Source organism: Typopeltis vanoorti, chromosome 23 (genome assembly GCF_054136105.1).
Source record: "Typopeltis vanoorti isolate ZY-2024b chromosome 23, IOZ_Tvanoo_1.0, whole genome shotgun sequence".
In the NCBI taxonomy this organism is placed as follows: domain Eukaryota; kingdom Metazoa; phylum Arthropoda; class Arachnida; order Uropygi; family Thelyphonidae; genus Typopeltis; species Typopeltis vanoorti.
Window position 1 is genome coordinate 76701947 of NC_143571.1, and position 21799 is coordinate 76723745.

The following is a 21799-nucleotide window of genomic DNA, read 5'->3' on the forward strand; positions in this document are numbered from 1 at the left end:
TTTTCTGCATCAAATCCAGTATTTTCAGCTCTTAGTAGCACCACTCCAGATGACAAATCAGTAGTCAATAGTCTCAAGATGACTTGAGAATTCTCTTACTCTTAGAGCTTCCAAAAAAAAAGTACCAGTGTTGACTTGGTTCACTCTAGCCAAACACAAGATTTTACATGTAATCTAAATTGCAACACAACAGATATTTTATTCCTTCCTACAATGAAGTTAGTGAGTTAGCTATTTTTATAGTTTGCACTAAATTCATCCCAACATTGCAGGTTTTGCACTCATCATTAAGTTACTATTCTATATGGAAATCTAATGGACCAAGATCTGATGGCAAGGACCCATTCTGCAGATTACAACATTATTTCACCAAGAATGCATCTCCATAATTTCTTGATATGGAGAAGGAATTATGTATCATTCCTAATAAAAACATAGGGGAGGATATCCCATTATTCAATGTTCTCCAAAGAACATTCTTCATGAGAACTAGTTCATTTTGCAAAAATATAGCATAAATGTTGCCTGTCAAAGGTTGGTAACTGAATGGAGCAACGAAAGCTTAATTCTGATAAGGTCAAAAACAGAGAATTCTAAATTTGGCATGGTGAACTGCACAAAGCAAAGGCACAAAGTAGTATCCTTGCAGCAGAAAGAATCTTACAGAATCTCAACAGATGACTAGTACACAACACTTGTTGAAGTTGTTAGGGATAGATTAGGTCTGGTCTGGTGGGGGCAATATAATGATGTATGTCATCATCAATTTCCTGATATGTACCTTCAAGGGTACATCAGAAAATTACTAATTATTATTACTAATCTCCTATCAACAATGTTCCCCAAAATTAGAATCATACTATTCAGCACTCCAATATTGTTGTCTCTAACATTTTTTTAAGGTACTGCTGACTGAATCCATCCACCTAGACCTTGGTCTTCCTTTCCTTCCACTTGGCATCAGACACCTGTTTTTCTAACCTTTCCTCTCCCATTCTGTTTAAGTGACCAAACCACCTTAGATTAGCCTTGCTCACATACTGAGTGCAACTAATGGCATGTTCCATCCTAAGGTCTTTATTTTTAATATGATTCTGCCATTAATGGCATCTTTTTTTCTAAGAACTCTCACATCTGTGGTCTCTGATCTTATCAAGTGCTTTATTTCTAACCCTTTATTTCTAAAACAACGGTTTTGTATCTGCTAGTTAGTGTTTTGGTTAATTTCTCTTATTCTATATAAATGTATTCAACTGGCTCCACCATGCCAACTGCCATCTTCACTAAAAACTATGACTAAATAGCTAAAATATTTTACTTCTTCTATAAGGTCTCCATTGAGAATACAGCTGAAGTTTTATCTTTGCCAATTTTCATAGTTTTAGTCTTTTTATTGCATGCCAAATTTTTTTTTTATAGCTGTCATTCAATTTAGTTAGAGAATCCTGGAGACTTACACTAGATTGTTTAGGAGTACAACATCTTCTGCATAAAGCAAAAAGCTAAGTCTGATATCTCCAATTCTAACATCAGGCTTAATGCCACTTTCTTTTATTCTTGTGATCTACATAGATGATTAATTAGACTGGAGATAATGTACATCTTTGTTTACACTTGATTTCACATCAAACTATCTTCCTGTATTTTCTTCAATTCTAACTGCTGACTTCCAAATTAAATATATACTATGTATTGCTCTGTATAATGTTCCTTACCTATACAACTGTAGTATTTTGAATAGCACTCTGGGCACCTTGTAACATGCCTTTTCCAGATATACAAAACTAAGTACAGATCACTGTCATATTCCCATGATTTCTCAACTATTTGTCATAACATGAAAATTTAATCCTGGCACCCTCTAATTGGTCTGAACCAAGCTTGTTCTCCCAGTTTCTGTTACACAATTTTTCTCAACCTCTTTTGAAATATGCTTGCATAAATCTTACCTGGAACACTTAGATTAGTAGAGAAATTCCACTGTAATTCTCAACACTCAGCTTCATTCCCTTTTTTTTTTTTTTTATAGATTCTAACCATGACAGCTCTACACCAATCATCTGGAATTTGATCTTCTGACCAGGCCTCTGAATTAAGCATTCACTTCTAGCAACCGCAAAACTTTAATACCCCCATATTTGAGCATTTCTGGTCGAATATCATCTACTCCAGCTGACTTTCTACATTTGAAGTTTTTAATGGCTTTTTTTTATCTTATTAAAATGAAAAATATATTGAAATGTACTCCTGTTTGCATTTCTCTTGAAATTTTTCCAGTATGATTCTTTTACTTCTTGTTTCATTTAATAGTCTTTCAAAGTAATTACTCCAGACATCTAAGATATCCTTATCTACAGTTTTCATGTCACCTTTATCATCTTTGGTTCCTTTTACAATACTCTTTCCTCCATTTCTAAAGCTGTTTTCAATATCGTCATGAACATTTCACCACCTTTCTGATATTTACCTTTATGTTCTTACCGAACAATATCATATATTTATATTTGTTCTTTTGTAGTAGTTCTAGTTTAATTATTTGAGGGAGGCTTTTCTTAACTACAATAATACTATAATTATTTATTATTGTATATCTGATGGTTTATTTTGGTGATTAACTGAAAGAAAGTAGGAACATGCAGTGACACTTTTTCAAATGAACACACACACACACACACACACACACACACACACACACACACACACACACACACACACACACACACACACACACACACACACACACACACACACACACACACACGGAGACTTCCCCCTTCCCCCATTTTAGCATATAATAAATCTTGTTTTCTTCTCTGCCAGTTTTTTTTTTTTAAATTCTTGATTGGACCTTTACTTTCTAGATGCACCTCGTACATGGGTTTCGGTTTTAAATTCTACAGTAATGCTCATCTTTTTACTTAAGCAAATTTTATGGCTCTCTAGTTTAAATGTATCCTTAGATCATATCTGCTGTTCTCAAAGTTTGTGCCCAGGTCTTAAAATTTCATACTTGTCAAAAATGTATATGCTTAATTACTTCATATAACCTATCCTCTCTCAAGTTATACTGCTACTATCTTAATCTGAAATAAGGTTTGAGGTTGGAGATCAAGGTACCACTAAAAAAAACAATTATGCTAATTAATTACCAATATTTGATGTAATAACTATGAGAACTAGAGTTACAGAAATAAATAATATGGAGTAGGGCTTGTAGATTTATTATCATCAACAGACCTCCAAGAAGTCAAGAGACTCATCGTGGGAGACCCTACTCTCACGTGTACAGATCATACCTCGACTTAAATGCATTCACTGTCCATGCATTTGCAACACTCTCAGGCAACGCATTCCGATCACCTACCACTCTCCATGCAAAAAATTTACTCCTCACCCCCTTTCTCACACCCACCTTATACAGCTTCCAGAAATGGCCTCTTGTTCTTCTCATTCTCCAGATATTCTAAGAAAAATCTCATCCACATTAATCTGGTAATTACCCCTTACCAATTTATACTTCTCAATTATGTTTCCCTTCTTCCTTCTATCTAGGCTTGGTAATTTGCATTTTCCCAATCTGTCCTTATATTCTGCATTCCAGAGGCGAGAAACCAAATTAGTCAATTGTCTCTGAACCTTCTCCAATATCTCATCATCCTTTTGAAAACCTGGTGACTAAATCAGTACACAGTAATTTATATGCAGCTTGATCAAAGTCTTGTACAATGGAATCAAAACATCCTTACTTCTATGCTGTTGACATCACATTTTTAGCAAAATGTCCACGAAATTTCAAGTTCCTATCTACCATTACCCCCAGATCTTTCATTTCAAGAAAAAATTTGTGGATGAAGTCTTGGCACCAGCTATCCTAAAACCACAGATGGTGGAAATGTACCGTTTAACACCCAGAAGACTTTATATGTTCACGGTAACGACTGAGAAGGATGACAAATTACTGTTTTAGGGCATACATAAAAGAGGTGGCAACACAGAGTTAGATATCTACAGGAAAAAATCAAACACTCACACAGGATGATACCTATATCCAGCTCATTTCACCATCCTCAACAAATGTTAAATATCATTATAACCTTTAAAAAACCATGCTTTCAAGATTACTAACGATGAAACAAAAAAGAAAGAAATTAGACTGGTTTCTTCAAAATTCAGGAAGGTTATTTAAATTGTTATTCTCTGATAAATCAACTTGTGCATACTCAGAAATTAATTATAAGGGTCTCATTGCATTACCCTACACATGTAGAATGTTAAGACAGATAGCACATCTTTTAAAAACAGTTAACATTTGAACAGCCTTGAAACCAGTCCACATCATACAAAACTTTCTATATTTGCCTAAAGACAGTTTTATTTGTAAAATACTCTGGGGTATATAGAATCAATGGCAAAGTTTACATTGGTCAGACAAGAAGCAGTTTTTAAATTTATAAGAAAGGGCACTTAGTCAATGTGGACCATGAAATAAAACTGGTTTCATTGCACACATCTTCTCTGAAGATCATGATATGTATTGGACATCTGCTTTCAAGCCATACTTAGATGTTTCTGCTGGTATGTTCAAGGAGTTTTCTGAAGTGATTTGTTCATACAGCACCCTGGACAGAAGCCAAGGCATTATATACTTCACGACATCTGGAAGTTTCTTATTAGTTTGTGTAACATACAGAAATTCTGTATGTTACAAGTCCTACAGTCCTTACACAACAATGTACAGACCACACAACTAGCTATTATATTCTCAATTGCTTTCAGTTTAAAAACAACAACAGTTATTAAAGTGATTAGGCTTTATTTTGTTTTCTACTGCTTTCTTGATGAAGCTGTAAGCTAACTGATATTGATGCTGTAAGCAAAACATTTGATTTTTTTTTCCTCTTTTTTTTTTTTTTAAAGAAATCTGGGCCTTACAACATATTCTTTATTTCTGTAATTATCAGTATTTTTATTTTATTTCTTTAAAGTAATTATGATAATTGCTTTAAGTTATAGCAGAATCTTAATTATTGGAAAAATAATTAACATTTATTGGAAATGTCAGTTATTTGGAAGTCCTATTATCTTATTTATTTTTAATGCTTTTGGTCCAAGAGCACATATATAAATTTAAAAATATTAATAAGTTCATACAAAAATATTCGTAAGTCTGTTTCTGTAGACCATTTGTTATTATTTGATGCTTGGAAAATCAGTATTAACTTCAAAGCAATTTAGCTAAATATTACAGTATGGTCAACTCCCACTGCAGCAAATTCATGGGACTCAGGGAACTTTGTTGTACTGGGTAGCCTACTAGTGAATTACTTTTAAGCTATCGTGGTGCCTAATGGAACCTTACTTGGGAGTTTTCAGTAGTTTGTTATCATGCAAGTTGACTGTACTAGTTTATACAAAATGTACTATATATATGTAGTTGATGATTTTAACAATATTTTTCAAAGATCTTGAAAGCACATCTTGAAACTTACAAAGTTTCATGTTAACATTAAATTTCTCGTAGACAAGCTTATACGTTGGTTATGCATTACTAAATCACTTAAGGAATTGACAACGTAGATAAGAACATAAATTAAATTACACTTTAATAAATATTTCTGATATTTCGGCAACGTCACGTTGCCATCTTCAAAAGGAACTTACAAAAAAGGCACGTGCACGTAGGCACTACAACACAGTAACTGAGAATGAAGTGATGAAGCTATTGTTCTCCTAAAAGTCCTGATGGTGCCCCCTAGCAGGCTAAGTAGGTGTTCTTGGCAGTTGGGCTGAAGGTCTGCTGATGTAAGCTTCCCAAATTTGGGGCAGTCTCATACAACCAAATTTGTTGAGGTTTGGAGAGTTTCATAGGGCTGAGGCTGATTCCATGAATAGTCTTTCGAATTGATATTTGCTACGGTGTATTACTGTAGCTTTGTTCCACCGTATTCTGTGGCGTGTATCCAGAGCATGGTCTGCAAGACCAGAGTGGCTGTACTTGTGAAACTGGAAGTAGGTCTTGTGTTCCGAAATTCTGATATTCGCTGTCCTGCCTGTTTGGCCAAAGTAAGACAGTTTACAGTTGCAAGAGACCTGGTATATACCAGATAGGTCTAGGGGAAGTGGTTGGTCTTTATTTCAGTTCACAATGAACTCAGGCTATTTCCTTTGGCAGGAAAAATTCTACAAACAAATAGAGGGGGACAGCCATGAGTTCACCACTCTCCCCACCCTTGCCCAATTTCTTTAATGGAAACCTTTGAAGAAAAAGCCTTAGCCTCTGCCCCACAAAAACCAACCATATGTCTTCGCTACGTTGATGATGTGTTCGCTATTTGGCCACATGGTTCTGATACACTCCTCTCCTTCTTAACACACTTAAACAACCAACACCCCAGAATCAAGTTCACCCTGAAAAAAGAGGAAAACAACAGCCTCCTTTTCCTAGACACATTAGTCACCAGCCAGCCTGATGGAAACTTGGTTTTCTCAGTTTATAGAAAACCCACCCATACAGGCAGGTACATTCACCAGCAATTTCCCCCCCCCCTCAAAACAATATGGAGTGGTGAAAACACTATACAACAGGGCTAAACTAATCTGTTCTAATGACAAGGCCCCAAACACTGAACTAAATCACATCCTCAACACCTTCTCAGCCAATGGCTACCCCCCCCCCCCCACAACAAAGATTACTCTAAATCCATCGCCTTTCCCTACATCCGAGGCACCTCGGAAAAAATTACAAAAATCTTAAAAAAACATGATTTGACCTCCTGTTACAGACCATACAGAAAATTGGCATCCCTTATCTGCTCAACTAAAGACCAACCACTTCCCCTAGACCTACCTGGTATATACCAGGTCTCTTGCAACTGTAAACTGCCTTACTTTGGCCAAACAGGCAGGACAGCGAATATCAGAATTTCAGAACACAAGGACTACATCTGGTTTCACAAATACAGCCACTCTGGTCTTGCAGACCATGCTCTGGATACATACCACAGAATATGGTGGAACAAAGCTACAGTAATACACCATAGCAAATATAAATTCGAAAAACTATTCATGGAATCAGCCTTAGCCCTAAGAAACTCTTCAAACCTCAACAAATTTGGTTGTATGAGACTGCCCCAAATTTGGGAGGCTTACATCAGCAGACCTTCAGCCCAACGACCAAGAACAACTACTTAGTCCATTACGGGACACCACCAGGACTCCTAGGAGAACAATAGCTTCATCACTTCATTCTCAGTTACTGTGTTGTAGTGCCTACGTGCACGTGCCTTTTTTTGTAAGTTCCTTTTGAAGATGGCAATGTGACGCCAAAATATCGGAAATATTTATTAAAGTGTAATTTAATTTATATTCTTATCCACGTTGTAAATTCCTTAAGTGATTTAGTAATAACATTAAATTTCTTGTTATGCTTCTTTCCCCCCCCCCCTCTGCATAGAGCTTTAAACCTGTCATGATATTCCTTCATATTTTCATAATGAGTGATGCCAGTTAAGATGATTTTCAAAGGGGGTGAATCCACATGAGCTTTGCTATAAGTTCCTTAACAGACAGTTATGTATAAGTTTTAAGAGAAATCAAGTATTTGGCATTATCTCAAATCCACAATGAAAACTGTGACCATAATCTTGAATCCCAAGATTCAGTTTCAAAAGTATTATGGAGAAATAAAACTGAACTTGAGGATATTACTGACAAAGAGACAATGTCCACAATTTCAAAGTAATTGCCTGCATCATTGCTTTTACTATGAATGTGTGTTTATTTTCATCTATCATTGTGAAAATAATCATAAAAATAAGTGGAGCAAAATATTGAAAAACAAATTAAATTGTGGAAAAGAAATAAACTATTAATCTGAATCTTCAAGACAGATTTTTTCTAAAATGAATTAATTTCCTCTAAGAGTAAAAGAATAAATATACCAAAATAAATATATCAACAGAGAAACCTTAAATCATAAGAGGGACAACATTTAATTGTTTGAACAAAACTATTCAACTATCCACTTAAGTTACATCCATAAAGCACTAAAATTTATATCAGTAAATAAATAAATAATGTTTAAAGTAACTAGAGCACCTCCATAATAGCACATTTGGGAGAATGATACAACATATGCCGTTCATATAGAAAGGATGGATTCAATTCTTGGCATAATTGCAGGATTCTTTATATCAGCATTTTCAAATGAAGGCAAAGTAGCAGGGTGTTTTTTCCTTCTAAAAAAACTTGACTTTTTTTCCCTCCTGGAAACTGAGTTTTTTACTCACACCAGAAATAATCAGAGAATACAACAATTAATAGTAAAGAAATGTGTATGGCCTCTCCTGTACAAGTCCTAGAACTTCATAAAGGTGCCATGTAATAACTTGGGTGACAGATCATAAAGCATTATTTATTATGCTTCAAGAAATTCCACTAACATTTAGTACAAAGAATTTCAGCACATTATGATAAAAGAATACAGAGAGGTCAAAAATGTCTGAATAACCAAGGTGATAATTATTTGTCATTACAATAATATCCAATAATTTACCAACTCTAATAATGGTGGAAGATACTGGTGCTAAGAAAATACAATTATAGGTGTTTATCTTATCATGTAGAATTGGATTTAAACGGTATCGATGCGAACACAGATTGATAAGAAAATAACTATTTATTAACTTAAAAGCTAATATTTTGCTGGTATTATATCCAGCATCTTCAGAGTACACAAATAAAGTTTGTTACAAATGAAAGATAACCACAATCCGGTGTAACAGTGGGGCCAGTATAAGTAATTGCAGCGTGCAACAAGACTAAAGTTCTAATAAGGCGCCATCTAAGTTTTTCAAAAAAAAGTGATCCAAAGTTTTAAAAAAATAGTAGTCTTTGAAAGTTTTGAAAAATAGTAGACCAAAGTTTTGAAAAAAATAAAAATAAATAAATATTAATTTGGTCTTAGGATGACCGTCTCCCAAATCTTTGATAGATTTATACAGCCATACTTGTTAAGGCTTGGAGTATGTTTTAAGGCTTATGTCTGAATTGTTTTAAGGCTTCAGTTCTTTAAAAACACAAATTAAAGCAGAAACTGTACGAGTCATTTAAGCAATACTTCATTAAGAGGTATATTTTGTATATACATCCTAGTATATAATGCTAATTACATGAAGAACTGAAAATTAGCAATATGAAAAAAAAAAAAAGGAAAAGGAAAAAAACCACTTTTAAAACAGAAATTAGAGAAACTTACTGGTTAAAGAACAATCTTATTTTTTAACAATACCATACTGTAGACCAAATATAACACGAGTGACACTCTAAAAATTTGGTCTGCATTATAAGTGATACATAAACTCTCTACAACTGTATTATAGTGAGTTTATGTATGTTACTGTAATAGTTATATAACAAATATGTGTTTATTATTATATGGGTATCTCCCCATGGAGTCAAAAAACTCATTGTGGGAGGCCAACACTAACCTTTAAACTTAAATGCTTTCAGTGTCAGAGTACTCAACTAATTCTGGCAATCCATTCCACTCACTCACCACTCTTCAAGCAAAAAATGTAGCCCATATATCCTTATTAACCACAATTCTAGCTTGCCTCCTCGTGGTGTACCCTGGGTCATGCTAAAGAACTAGAGCGACTGGCGGCCAGACCATTGTGCAATCTCCTGACCATACTTACACATGAAAACTCAAAACCTTCACAACGGTTCTTCTTCGAACCAACTGATGAGGAATATTGGACATAATATCTGTATCTTCCTGTTAAATGTTGAGGGTATTAGTGCATCAAAATGTCAATGTCTTTCTAAACTTCTACGAGAAACAAACGATCTACTTCTCATTCAAGAATCACATATCGAAACTGAAGATCAAGTTAAATCTAGAGCAATAATCCCTGGCTATGACATTCTTGGGATTACTTACAGTCGTAGCTACGGCAACATAAAATATGTCCGAAATGGTATTGAGAATGCTGTGCTGATATCTTCTTCGACTGATGACGAAATCCATAAGATCGCTTTTAAAATAGCGGACATTACGATTGTAAATGTATATAAACCACCTGCAACTGTTTGGCCAAATGATGTTCTACAGATATACTCCCACCCAATGGTGTACTCTGGGGACTTCGACAGTCATCATACTTCTTGGAAATACGATCGGAATGATCAAAATGGGGAAATATTAGCTGAATGGGCAGATCAACACTGTCTTCATTTGGTTTTTGATGCCAAGGAAAAAGGCACCTTTAAATCAAGAGCCTGGAATAAGGAATATAACCCAGATTTGACATTTGTCTCCACTGATAGTGAAAATCAGCCTCTAGAGACTTTCAAACATATGCTTGAGGTTTTTCCAAATAGCCAGCACAGTCTTGGGCAAATTCCAGTGATAATATCATTTCCTAGACCAAGATGGAATTTCCAAAAAGCCGAATGGGAAAACTTCACTGAGGATCTAGACGCACGCCTTAGAATTCCCCGAACTTACAAAAACTATACATGGTTCACTGAAGTAGTTATAGCGGTGGCAAAAATACACATTCCTCGAGGCTGCCGAAAAGAATACGTGCCTGGATGGACCAATGAAAGCAAATTCCTGTATCGGGAATTCCTTGAAAGTAAGGATCCTGAGATAGGAGAAGAACTGCTCCATAGTCTCAATGCTGCTCGTAGAGAAAAGTGGATTCAAATAACTGAAAACATAGATTTCAAACACTCTAGTAGAAAAGCCTGGTCGCTACTTAAAAAAGCTTGGTTCAAGCCCCTCTGTACCAAAGAAATCTCCTCTTGTTGATCCGAATCAGATAGCTGCTCATATTGTTTCGCTTTCTAGAGCTCCCATAAAAGCTATGAAATTTTTTTCCTGTGAGGAAATATCCTTGGCGCTTCAAAATATCAAAATGGGGAAGGTCCTGGATTTGACAATGTTCATAATGAATTCCTGATGCACTGCGGACCTTATGTAAGATCGTGGCTGGCTAAGTTCTTTAACGATATACTTGAAAGTGGCTGCGTTCCAAAAAGAATTTAAAAGGACAAAAATCATTGCTGTACTAAAACCAGGTAAGCCAGCAGACAGAACTGAAAGCTATCACCCCATAGCCCTTTTAAGTGCATCCTACAAATTGTTGGAGAGACTAATATTGAACAGGATCAGTGATAAAATTTTGGAACGTGTTCCAAGGTTTAGAAGAGATTGCAGCTGCACAGATCAAGTTCTCAGCTTAACAACCTAGACTGAAGCAAGATTTCAAAGATGCCTGAAGACTACTGCAGTCTTTATTGACTTAACAGTGGGTTACGATACTGTTTGGAGGGAGGGACTCATAAATTTCTTAAGGTCATCCCATGTAAAATATTGGGTCATCTCCTAAACAACTTACAAGTCTATCAAAAGAACTGATGAAATATTGACAAATGATCTGTCGACTTTATGGCAGTTCTATAAAAAATGGAGATTAACACCAAATTCTGGTAAAACTGAATGTTCTTGCTTTCACCTGAACAATAGTCTTATAAATCAAAAACCAGGAGATATATGCTGATGGAACATTAATTTCGTTTAATCCGACACCTAAATATCTGGGAATAACTCTGGATAGAACTCTGACATATAAACAGCATATGATTAATATCGCTGCTAAAGTTCGCACCAGAAATAACATAGTTCAGAAGCTTTGTGGTACTATATGGGGCTCAAGTGCCACAACTCTGCGGTGCACTGCAATGGGTCTAGTTTACAGTGCAGCAGAGTATGGTGCTCCTGTCTGGCTCAATAGTTACCATGTCAATAAACTAGATACTCTACTCAACTCCACTCTGCGTTTAATAACAGATTGCATTAGGAGTACACCCTTACAATGGCTCCCCACTTTGAGCCATATTGCTTCTCCGGAACTGCAACGACAGGAAGCCTTGCTTCGTGAATATAAAAGAATTTTAAATAACCAAAATCTTCCAATACATGAATTTATTCCAGATGCTTTATCCAATAGACTAAAATCCAGAAGACCTGCCATAAAAACTGCCCGTAATATTCTTAGCCCAGAATGACAGTATGGCGAGTAGGTGGGATGTACTGTGGTCCCAAGCAATATCACCTGAAGTTAGCAATCACATAAACATCTTCCAAAAACCATCTGGATTTGATCTGCCCAGGAATATATGGACAATGGCTAATAGGATTCGTACAGGCCATGGTGTATGTGGAAAGACTTACTTTCAAAGTGGGGTAAGATACCAAATCCCCACTGTCCTTGTGGAACCAGGACCCAAACTATTTACCATATAGTACAGGAATGCGAGCTGACAGCATATCCAGGTGACTTTAAGGATATCTTTGACCTATCTCCAGAAGCGATCAACTGGATCAAAAACCTAAATGTTAAAATACGACTAATCTTTTGTCTGATGCTTGTCATAAATTTCATATTTGTATTTGCTTGAATGTAGACTTTTTTTTTTTTTTTAAATCATATATGTGTATCTTATCTATACTCATGTATTATATCTTATTGTCTTTTAATCATGTGTACAAGGCATACAATAAATAAATAACCACTCTTACACAACTTCCAAGGGTAACCTCTAGTTCTTTCTTTATTCATTACATATTAAAAAATTTCCTTTGTGTCAATTTTACAGATCCCTTTAATAAGTTATAAGTTTCTTTCATGTTCTCCTCCCTTCTTTTTCACCTATTAATTAAACTTTGCAACCCACACACCTTCAAACTAACTTCAAAGGGAGCATTTCATAGACCCGCAACCAGTTTGGTTACTGGTCACTAAAACCCCAAGTCCACCATTTACATTGGCAGATTACAGTACCATCTATTGATGATATTGCAATCCAGTGCCATTAAAGTGATACACCATATGTAACCTTTTCAACATGAAGTGCATAACCTTTAATTTTTCCTGCAGTGCAAGAAAAGGTCAATATAATCAATGATCTGATTGAAACGCTGGATCTTGGAGGTAATTTTCTTTCAAAAACAGCTGAATTTTATTTTACCATCACAGCTTATGAGGATGGGCAGGACAATTATCCAATGATAAGAGTTTATGTTTCATATTTTTCTTTCTTAAATGATCATGCACCAAAGTTTATGAAACCATCAAACTCCTAACATCTACCCTCAAGAGGCATCACTATGGATAGCTCTACATGATTAGTGTGCATTATTACTAACTTTCTATCAGCAATTTTCTTCTATTATTAGTGTAGCATTTGTGAGAGCTCCAATATTGTCAGATCTTATATTCTATTTTTTTTTATTGCCTCAACCCACCTAGTTCTTGGTCTTCCTATAGATCTTTTTCCTGCCATCTTGGCATCAAAATTTAAAACTTTTAAACAAAATTTTCTGATTTTTGTTTAAGTGGTCATGTCACCTCATACACATTCCTCAATACTAACAATGTCAAGTTCAAGTAAACAGGTGTTTAGGCTTAGGTGCTGGTTTATACTCATAATACAATTTAATGGAATAACTACAGCAAAGAGAAATAATTAAACAGCAGGTTTAATCATTTCAATATTTCATCTCCGTCACAGAGACATCTTTGGGAATAAAATGTGAGGGCATCCCTCGTAAGACTATATCTATATACAGTCTTATTTCATTTCTTCCACATACATATTGTTTACCTCGTGTTTTTTGTCTGCATGTTTAGCCTAGTGGCTTTGCACTTTGCAACCATATGCCTGGGGAAGGATGTGTCCTAAGTTCAATTCCCGTTGAAGATGTGAGGAACTTGAGGATCTTCCTCAGGCATAACCAAGTTAGCCGGTCTTGGGCACGGGCAGTAGGTTTTTTCCTGCCAGTTTATCTGGCATTTTTCATCCTGCAAACAAGCAAAGCCCTGTGAACATACGCTGCTACAGTCAAAAATATATCCCCCCCCCCAGCAGCAGACTAGGCGACAGGTCAGTTGGGAGTGGTACTAACAAGAAGTCGCATCTAAATAACACGCAGACCCTGCATAGGAAGTGGGAATAACGCATAGTGAAAGAAGATTGTTTACTGTGTGTTTCAGTGCATGTTATTACACTGTATTTAACATTGTATTCTTGAAGATGTCTACCTAACACACACAAAATACTGAAACAATTAAACCTGCTGTTTAATTATTTCTCTTTCTGTTGTAGTTATTTCCATTAAATTGTATTATGAATGTCAAGTTCCTTTCCTTCATTTTTAATACAATTCTGCCACTGATACCATCTGCTTACTTTCCTAATTTTTCTTAGAAATTTTGTATGTGTGGTTTCTATTGTTTGATGAACTATTTTCTTTCTAACCCAGCTCTCAGATCCATAAGTTGTTTGAACTTCTGTGTTTTGATTAATTTTTCTTTCGTTCTATAAAATGAAATGATTTCCCAAAAATCTCTGCTGTCATCAGGCATTCTTGCTGTGGAGGTATGAAAATTTAACACTTGCATGTATTTGTGGCGGAAACACCTTGAAGTTCTTTGGTGCAAGCAATTTAATTTTTGTGCCAATTTCTCCTGAAATTGCATACATTTTTTTCTTCTTCCAGCAGCTTGATCCTCTTGATTTCTTTCTCACCCATTTGTAACCCATGCTGTTTGTCTTTAGTTTTTCAGCTTGTCTCCTGATAATTACACCAGAGATAAGTGCTCTTTTGCATGTTCTTGCATAGTCATGTGAACATGGCCTTATTTGATGAGCTTTTCTTACTATTCTGTGCCACTTTCACTGAAGCCCTTCACTTGCATCATAGTTACTTGTTGCATGATCCATAAAGGAATCCTCTGGGCATGGATTTCCCAACACCTATCTGGAAAGACATTTACTTACATTTTTCCCGATTTTAAAAAGTCAAGTGTGTCTAAGTTTTTCCTCTACTAACCATTTTTTTTGTTGTTTTGAAAGCTTTCCATGGACATTAAATTAACTTTTTTTTTAAAATTAAAGTGGGGAACGAAAAACAAAAAAAGACACTTCTACACACACACACACACACACACACACACACACTTCTACAGTGTGTGTGTGTGTGTCTTTCTCTCTCTCTTTATCAGCTATCAAATTCGATAGATATAAAACTGGAAGCCAACTCTTGACTGTGTTATAAGCAATTTCACATTATATTGAGTTATGTTACATCGAGTCTGCAGTGTATTTAAACTTTTTCACTCATGTGATTCAGTGACATACTGGACCACATTAAAACTATTTATTACACTTTCCTTTATGTATGGCAGTCAGTCCTCAACTTTTCATGTACGCAACTTATGACTATTCATAGGTATGATGGCCATCCCATTGACATGCTCACTGAATACCACCTCATCCTTGCAACACATGGACCAGGGGCTTGTTGCTGTCTTCAAGGCATATTATTTTATAAATAATTTTGCTCAGGCTACTGCTTCTACTGAGGTGAGAAACCCTCAGTTTTTTTTTTTATTATTATTTATTTTTTTTTGAGGTGGGGGGGGGGAATAGTACATCTTGTAGATGCAGGATGGAGGGAAGTAACAACAGAGTGTGTGAATGATGTTTTGTTTTTTCAAAAATCTTCTGAAAATATATGTTCATACATTAACAAAATTAGATAAGGACAAAACAATACAAGAAATTAGTGACAAGAATATGCTGCTATCTAAACAGTTGGAGGTTGATAATAATGATGTAGAGCATTTTTTGGAAGTGAGTCTAACAAGCAATCCAAATTGAAGCCCTTATAGATCTACAAGTGTGGAAAAACTGCAGAAGAAGAAAAAAAAAAAGCAGAAGAGGAAGGAGAAAGTAAGAACAACAACAAAAAAAAAAAAAAAAAAAAAAGCAGAAGAGCACAAAGGAGAGAGAGAGAGAGAGAAAAGCAGAGGAACAAGAAGACACTCCCCTTCTGAAACAGCTGCAGTGAAAAAATTGCAGAAGCATTTGCCTCTGGTTAAGATGTTTGAAGAAAAAATGGATTGCAACATGAGGTGGACTTGCAAAGTGGAGAACGATGCAAGCTACAATTGCATAAATAAGACATTTCAGATATACTTTTTCTCAGGGACTTTTGGAAGGAATATAATATCTTACAATATACAAAGAATGTAGATGCAGCATGGAATGAGGTCACAGCAGAGTGTGTGTATGAACAGTGTTTGGAAGAAGCTGCTGAAATGTATATTCATACATTCACAGAATTCAACACAATCTTATAAGAGGTTGGTGACAAGGTAGTGCTACTAGCTGAAAGAATTGGAGTTGGCGATTAACAATGAAGATGTACAGCAGTTGGTGGAAGAAAAGAACAATAGCAGAAGAACACGAAGAAGCAGACTCCCCACACACAAAAAAGTTTATATTGAAAAAAATTGGCAGATGAATTTAGTTGGCTTAAGGAAATTCAGTTGTTTAATGAAATACCTTAACTTGGAGAAATTTAGCAAAGCATACAGAATAAATGAATGATGCAAGCTGCATCTTCTCAGTATAGAGAAGTTTATGAGAAAAAGAAAAGAAAAATTGTATACAGAACTAAGTTGGATATAATGTACACATTTTTCAAGAATTCCACTTTTGCTGTCAGCTCTCCTCTGAACACAAGCCTAAACCTTCCACAAGTTATGCATCCGGTAAACCATCCTGGAATGATTAGTTATATGTCTTGAATTTGAATAATTTATTGTTGATTACCTGCCTCTTCTTATGAATCATCCAAATAATAAAGCAGAAGTTTTGAATAATTACTCTTGCTCCACATGTTCCTATCTGATTATTTTACTGTCAGTACAGTGAAGCACTGTACAACTCTGCCATTCCAAGCCCAGATGAGAAAGGAGATGCGGGTTGGATGCCAGGCTGATGAACTGGCTCAGTAAAAATCTCCACATTCCTCCAGGGTCGGACTCCTGCGACAAGCCAACTGGAGTAAAATTCATGTTGCATCATTATGTACTGATAACAATTCATTTTGCACAACCTGCTAGGATGTTCCCCTTAAGCGATATGTACCATCATCGCACAAATGATATGAACAGAATACTAATTTTTGAAGCAAGTTAAAGAAACAAGTCCAAACCCAAAACCAGAATATTTGACCAGCAACCATCAACATTAGCACATTAACAGGCCTCACCTGTGAGCTCGCTGGCTATTTTAAAATCAGAATGATTGACATTGCCTGCATACAAGAGACAAGATGGACTGGTGCAAAATCTAAAAAAACTGGTGAAGGATATAAACTAATCTACTTTGGACAAAAGTCTGTGTAAAATGGTGTTGCAGTAACTGTAAGCCAGAGGAAATGTAATTCTATCATAGAAGTAGCGAGGATATCTGACCGAATGATCTCAGTTAAGATCAATACAGGAACCTACAGTTTATGAGTTATATCTGTCTATGCACCACAGACTGGATGCCCACAAAAAAGGATGAATTCTGGAACAACTTTGAAAGACATCTTAAAACTATAACAATGAACAGATATTCATTGGAGATCTAAATGGACACGTTGCCTGCACAAGAGATGGCTTCAAACGTGTATGGTGGACAAGGATATGGCATACAAAATGAGGAAGGTACTAACATCCTAGAATGTGCCAAAGCTCATGACTTTTGCAGTTGCAAATACCTTTTTCAAAAAGAGAATTTCGTACCTAATTACATATAGCAGCAGAGGTTGACCCACACAAATTGATTATTGGTTGGTTCATCGGGGTGATCCAAAATGGATAACTGACATAAAAGGAGACAACACACGTGTTAAAATAATTACTTTACTTAATATTAGGAAAGTAACATTCGATGTTTCTACCTCTGTATTGAGGTCATCATCAGGAAAACACATATGTATAAGAACCAACTACATGCTACTGCACTATACAAAGGTAAAATGAATCTAACTGTTCATTAATCTTTTACCTAGTCTGATCTCTTATGGAAAAACTAAATTAATAATATAAAGTTTTTTTTTAATTATAAATAGATTAAAAAAATTAAATTTAAAAAAACAGATAAGTATAAAAATAAATTAAAATTGAATTAAAAAATAATCAAAATATTAAAAAAAAAATTAAAAGCAGAACTACATTAAACATTTCTAAAGCCCTCTCGTATTGAGATTTTCTTCTGGGCTTATTCTAGTTGCTATAAGGGTTCTCCACATTTTTAGAATGATTAATCTGTCATTTTTGTTCAGGTTTGGATGGTGTTTTAGCATTTCACAGGCTTCTTTGAATTTTCTCTCAAACCAGCGATGTAAGGACTTGGTGCCTTTCCAGTCAATTCTATGGTATGTTTGGAATGTGTGGTCTGATAGGCCTGTTTTACCATAATGGAGGTATTTAACGTGTAGTTTGTGTGTTTGTCTTTTCTGATTGGGATCGTGCATCTGTTTTCCCCCTATGTAGGGTATGTTACATGTACATTGGATTTTGTAAACCACTGGGTGAACCAGGTATGGAAGAGTATCTTTGGAAGAACTGAGTAAATTTTTTAATTTTGTCAGGGGTTTAAAGGTATGGTTCACAGTCATTTCTGATGTGATCTTCTCGACTTACAACAGAATCTTTGGAAATGAACCCAATTGTAAATCGAGGAACAACTACATATAATCTTTAGAAGTCACTGATAAAATTTTCATCTGGCCTCATAAGCGAGCCTAAGCCAGAAATGGGTTAACATATTAGGTATACTGTGTCATCACAAAATTAAATCTATATTAGTAAAATAATTACAGAATTTTAAGTCTGCAATCCAGTCCATTCAGCATTATTCTATAATCTAGCAACTGCTTAGTTCCAAGGGTTGCAGATTGGGATTCCACTACACCGATCATCTTTTATAACAGCAGCAATGCATATAATACACAGTATTTTAATTTTAACAACCTATTCAAATAATCTGAACAACTAAAGTGAAAAACAGAGCAAGAAAAATGATATCATTCTTAAATAAATATTCAAAAGAACCAACGTTATACACACACATACACAAAAAGCATTATAAATACATTTATCTATCAGCTAAAATGATCAGAGATAGATATCACTGAAATGTTAACTCACACTTACACTGCCTTTGATCATGTACAACTAAGGCAAAGTGGGCTTTATCCATAATTCGAGACAGCTTCCCAAGAGTTGTATCTAGAGTAATCTAAAAATGAATGAAGTTATCATATATGTATAAAATAAAAAATGTTTTATATAACATTATATAGATATCCTGGAATTACTACTACATGCCTATATATATTCAGGAATTAAAGAAATTCAGTATTACAATACTTGCACTGAATATTAAAATTTCTAAATGATATATATAAAAAAACACATGCATTCAAATTGCTGGCCTGGTTGGTAGGTTGTTGATTAAAAAAAAAAAGGGGGGGGGAGTAGAAACATTTGCAAATAGCCTTTCATTGGTGGGAGAAACATTAAAAAATTTAAAGAGGTTGATTTTATTCAGAATTTTTGCAACTGACAACGAACAGTTTTGATTATTGTCAATTAGCATGAAAAATCAAAATGCATCATAACTGATATGTTCTTTTTGGGTCTTCCTTATGAATACTATGTAAGCACATGGTAACAATTTTAAATCAAAACATATATCCTTCTAATAATAGATTCCTTTCTTTTAGTGTTGCATGGTGATCAGCATTCATTTTAGAAATTATGGAATTTACAACCGTGTTTTAAATAACTATTTTAATTTCCCCAACGTTTCGACCTTCATTTTAAGATAATCATCTGGAGTATATACAAATATACTAGGACAAGCTGAGTTACATTTCATACAGTAAGCTAAAGAAACAATGATTTGATCACCAGCTATTCTACTGGCCTAACCTCTAATGAAAAATAAATAAATAAAATAAATACAGATAAAATTACAAATTAATTAATTATTTAGAAACTACAAAGCTAAATTCTATTCAAGATAACATTAGAGAAACATTCTTTCTTATAGATAGTTTTCTTACAATAACAATGATGTCTTATTTTTAAGATCACAATTGTTATATTAGTTTCAGGATTATCTACAGTCCTGTTTATAGTTAACTCTTAGGGAGAAAGGTTCTGTGGGTAGAATATGTGCCTTCCATATGTTTGAGATTTTTAGGCCATCATTATTGTTCAGATTTGGTGGATAAAAATCTCACAGGCTTCCTTAAATTTGTACCATGTTTTGGTGTGATGTAAACAACCGATGCTTTTCCAGTCAATTCTATGTAAAGTGTTCAGGGCATGATCAGAAAGGCCAGCTTCACCATAGTTATTATATTTAATGTGTCATTTGTGTTACTTTTGTCTGATAGGAATCATGCATCCTGTGTCACCTATACATGGTAGATTACAGGTGCAATAAATGCGGTATACTCCAAGGTGGGCCAGCAGAGGGAATGGATCTTTGGATGAGTTGAGTAAGCTTTTTAATTTTGCAAGAGGTTTAAAGGTGGCTTTGAGGTTGTATTTCTGTTTATTTTATCTGATGTCCCTTTAATGTAAAGAATGGTTATAGTTTTATTGTAGTCTGGTTTATCTTTGCTTTTTATTGAGATCTTGTAGAGAATTTTGGCTGCAACCATTTTTCGGAAAAGTATTGTTGATAACTTTAAATTTGTCTTTCAGCACTTGTTTATTGGAGTAGATCTTCAAAGCCTGTTTTTTTAGAGTATTAACGACTCCAAGTTTTTGTGTTGGGTGGTGGTAGGGGTTTATGTGTATATATTGCCAGTATGTGTCGGTTTCTGGTAAACAGTGAAGGAAAGACTGCCAGAAGGGAGACGCATGACAAGTGTATCTAGAAACGGAAGTGTGTTCTGTTTTTCAGTTTCAATTGTGAACTGTATGTGTTTGTGTTGTTTGTTTAGGTGGCTAAGGAAAGTGTCTAGTGGCTGGCTGCCATGGGGCCAGATCACGAAAACCTCGTCAGCATATCTAAGCCAGACTTGGGGTTTTAAAGGAGACGAATCTAGAGCATGTTGCTCAAAATGTTCCACATAAAAGTTTGCAATAGGGTGGGATAATGGCGAGCCCATGCTGTGCTTTCTTTTTGTAGGTAGAAAGTGTTTTGCCATACAAAATAACCAGAACGTAATGCATGTGCAAAGAGTGCGGTTATATCTGGAGGGAATTTGTTCTGTAAAAGAAGGATTGTGTCTTTGATTGGGACATTCGTAATGAGGGCAGAGATGTCAAAACTGACTAATAAATCATCTTTTTCTAATGTAATGTCTTTGATTATGTTTATGACGTGTTGTGTGTTTCTGATATAAAAGGGGGAATGACCTACCCTTGAGTGTTACTGCTAATTTCTTGGCTAGGTTATAATTCAGGCTGTATATGCTTTCGACTATCGGCCGGAGCAGTGTATTTTGTTTGTGTATTTTTGGTAGACCATAAATTCTTGGGGAACGAGTGTAGTGCAAAAGTAATTTTTTGACTGTATCTTCGGGCACCATTTAGTAATTGATTTAAGTAGTTTCTCTGTTTTCTTTTTTATTCTATTGGTTGGGTCGTAGTTAACAAGTTGGTATGTATTATTGTCTGTGACTAGCAGATTCATTTTTTCTAAATAAGTGGTTTGGTTTAGAATAATGGTGTACTTCCTTTATCGGCTCTAGTTATTACTATGTTTGGATTTCATTTTAATGATTTCACTGCTGTTAATTCGTGTTTCGCTAAGTTGCTTGTTATTGTTTTCTTATGATTTATATTTAAAATGTTGGCAGTTTCTAAGCGTATTTTATCTGCTATGTTATTTATGATGAATCTTAAGCCTCTTTCAATGTTACAAA

At 35.1% G+C, this 21799-nt stretch overlaps 1 protein-coding gene across 6 annotated transcripts in view; it reads right to left on the bottom strand.

The window, feature by feature from the left end:
• Positions 1 to 21799, bottom strand: part of Cbs (Cystathionine beta-synthase) — a 251449-nt gene that overhangs the window by 9606 nt on the left and 220044 nt on the right. For 5 of the 6 annotated variants that reach the window (XM_090413156.1, XM_090413160.1, XM_090413158.1 and 2 more), the window contains exon 12: positions 19062 to 19152. In XM_090413156.1, the coding sequence (XP_090269282.1) occupies positions 19062 to 19152 (91 nt within the window). The remainder of the gene's footprint in view (positions 1 to 19061; positions 19153 to 21799) is intronic. The other variant, XM_090413161.1, reaches the window with a different exon arrangement.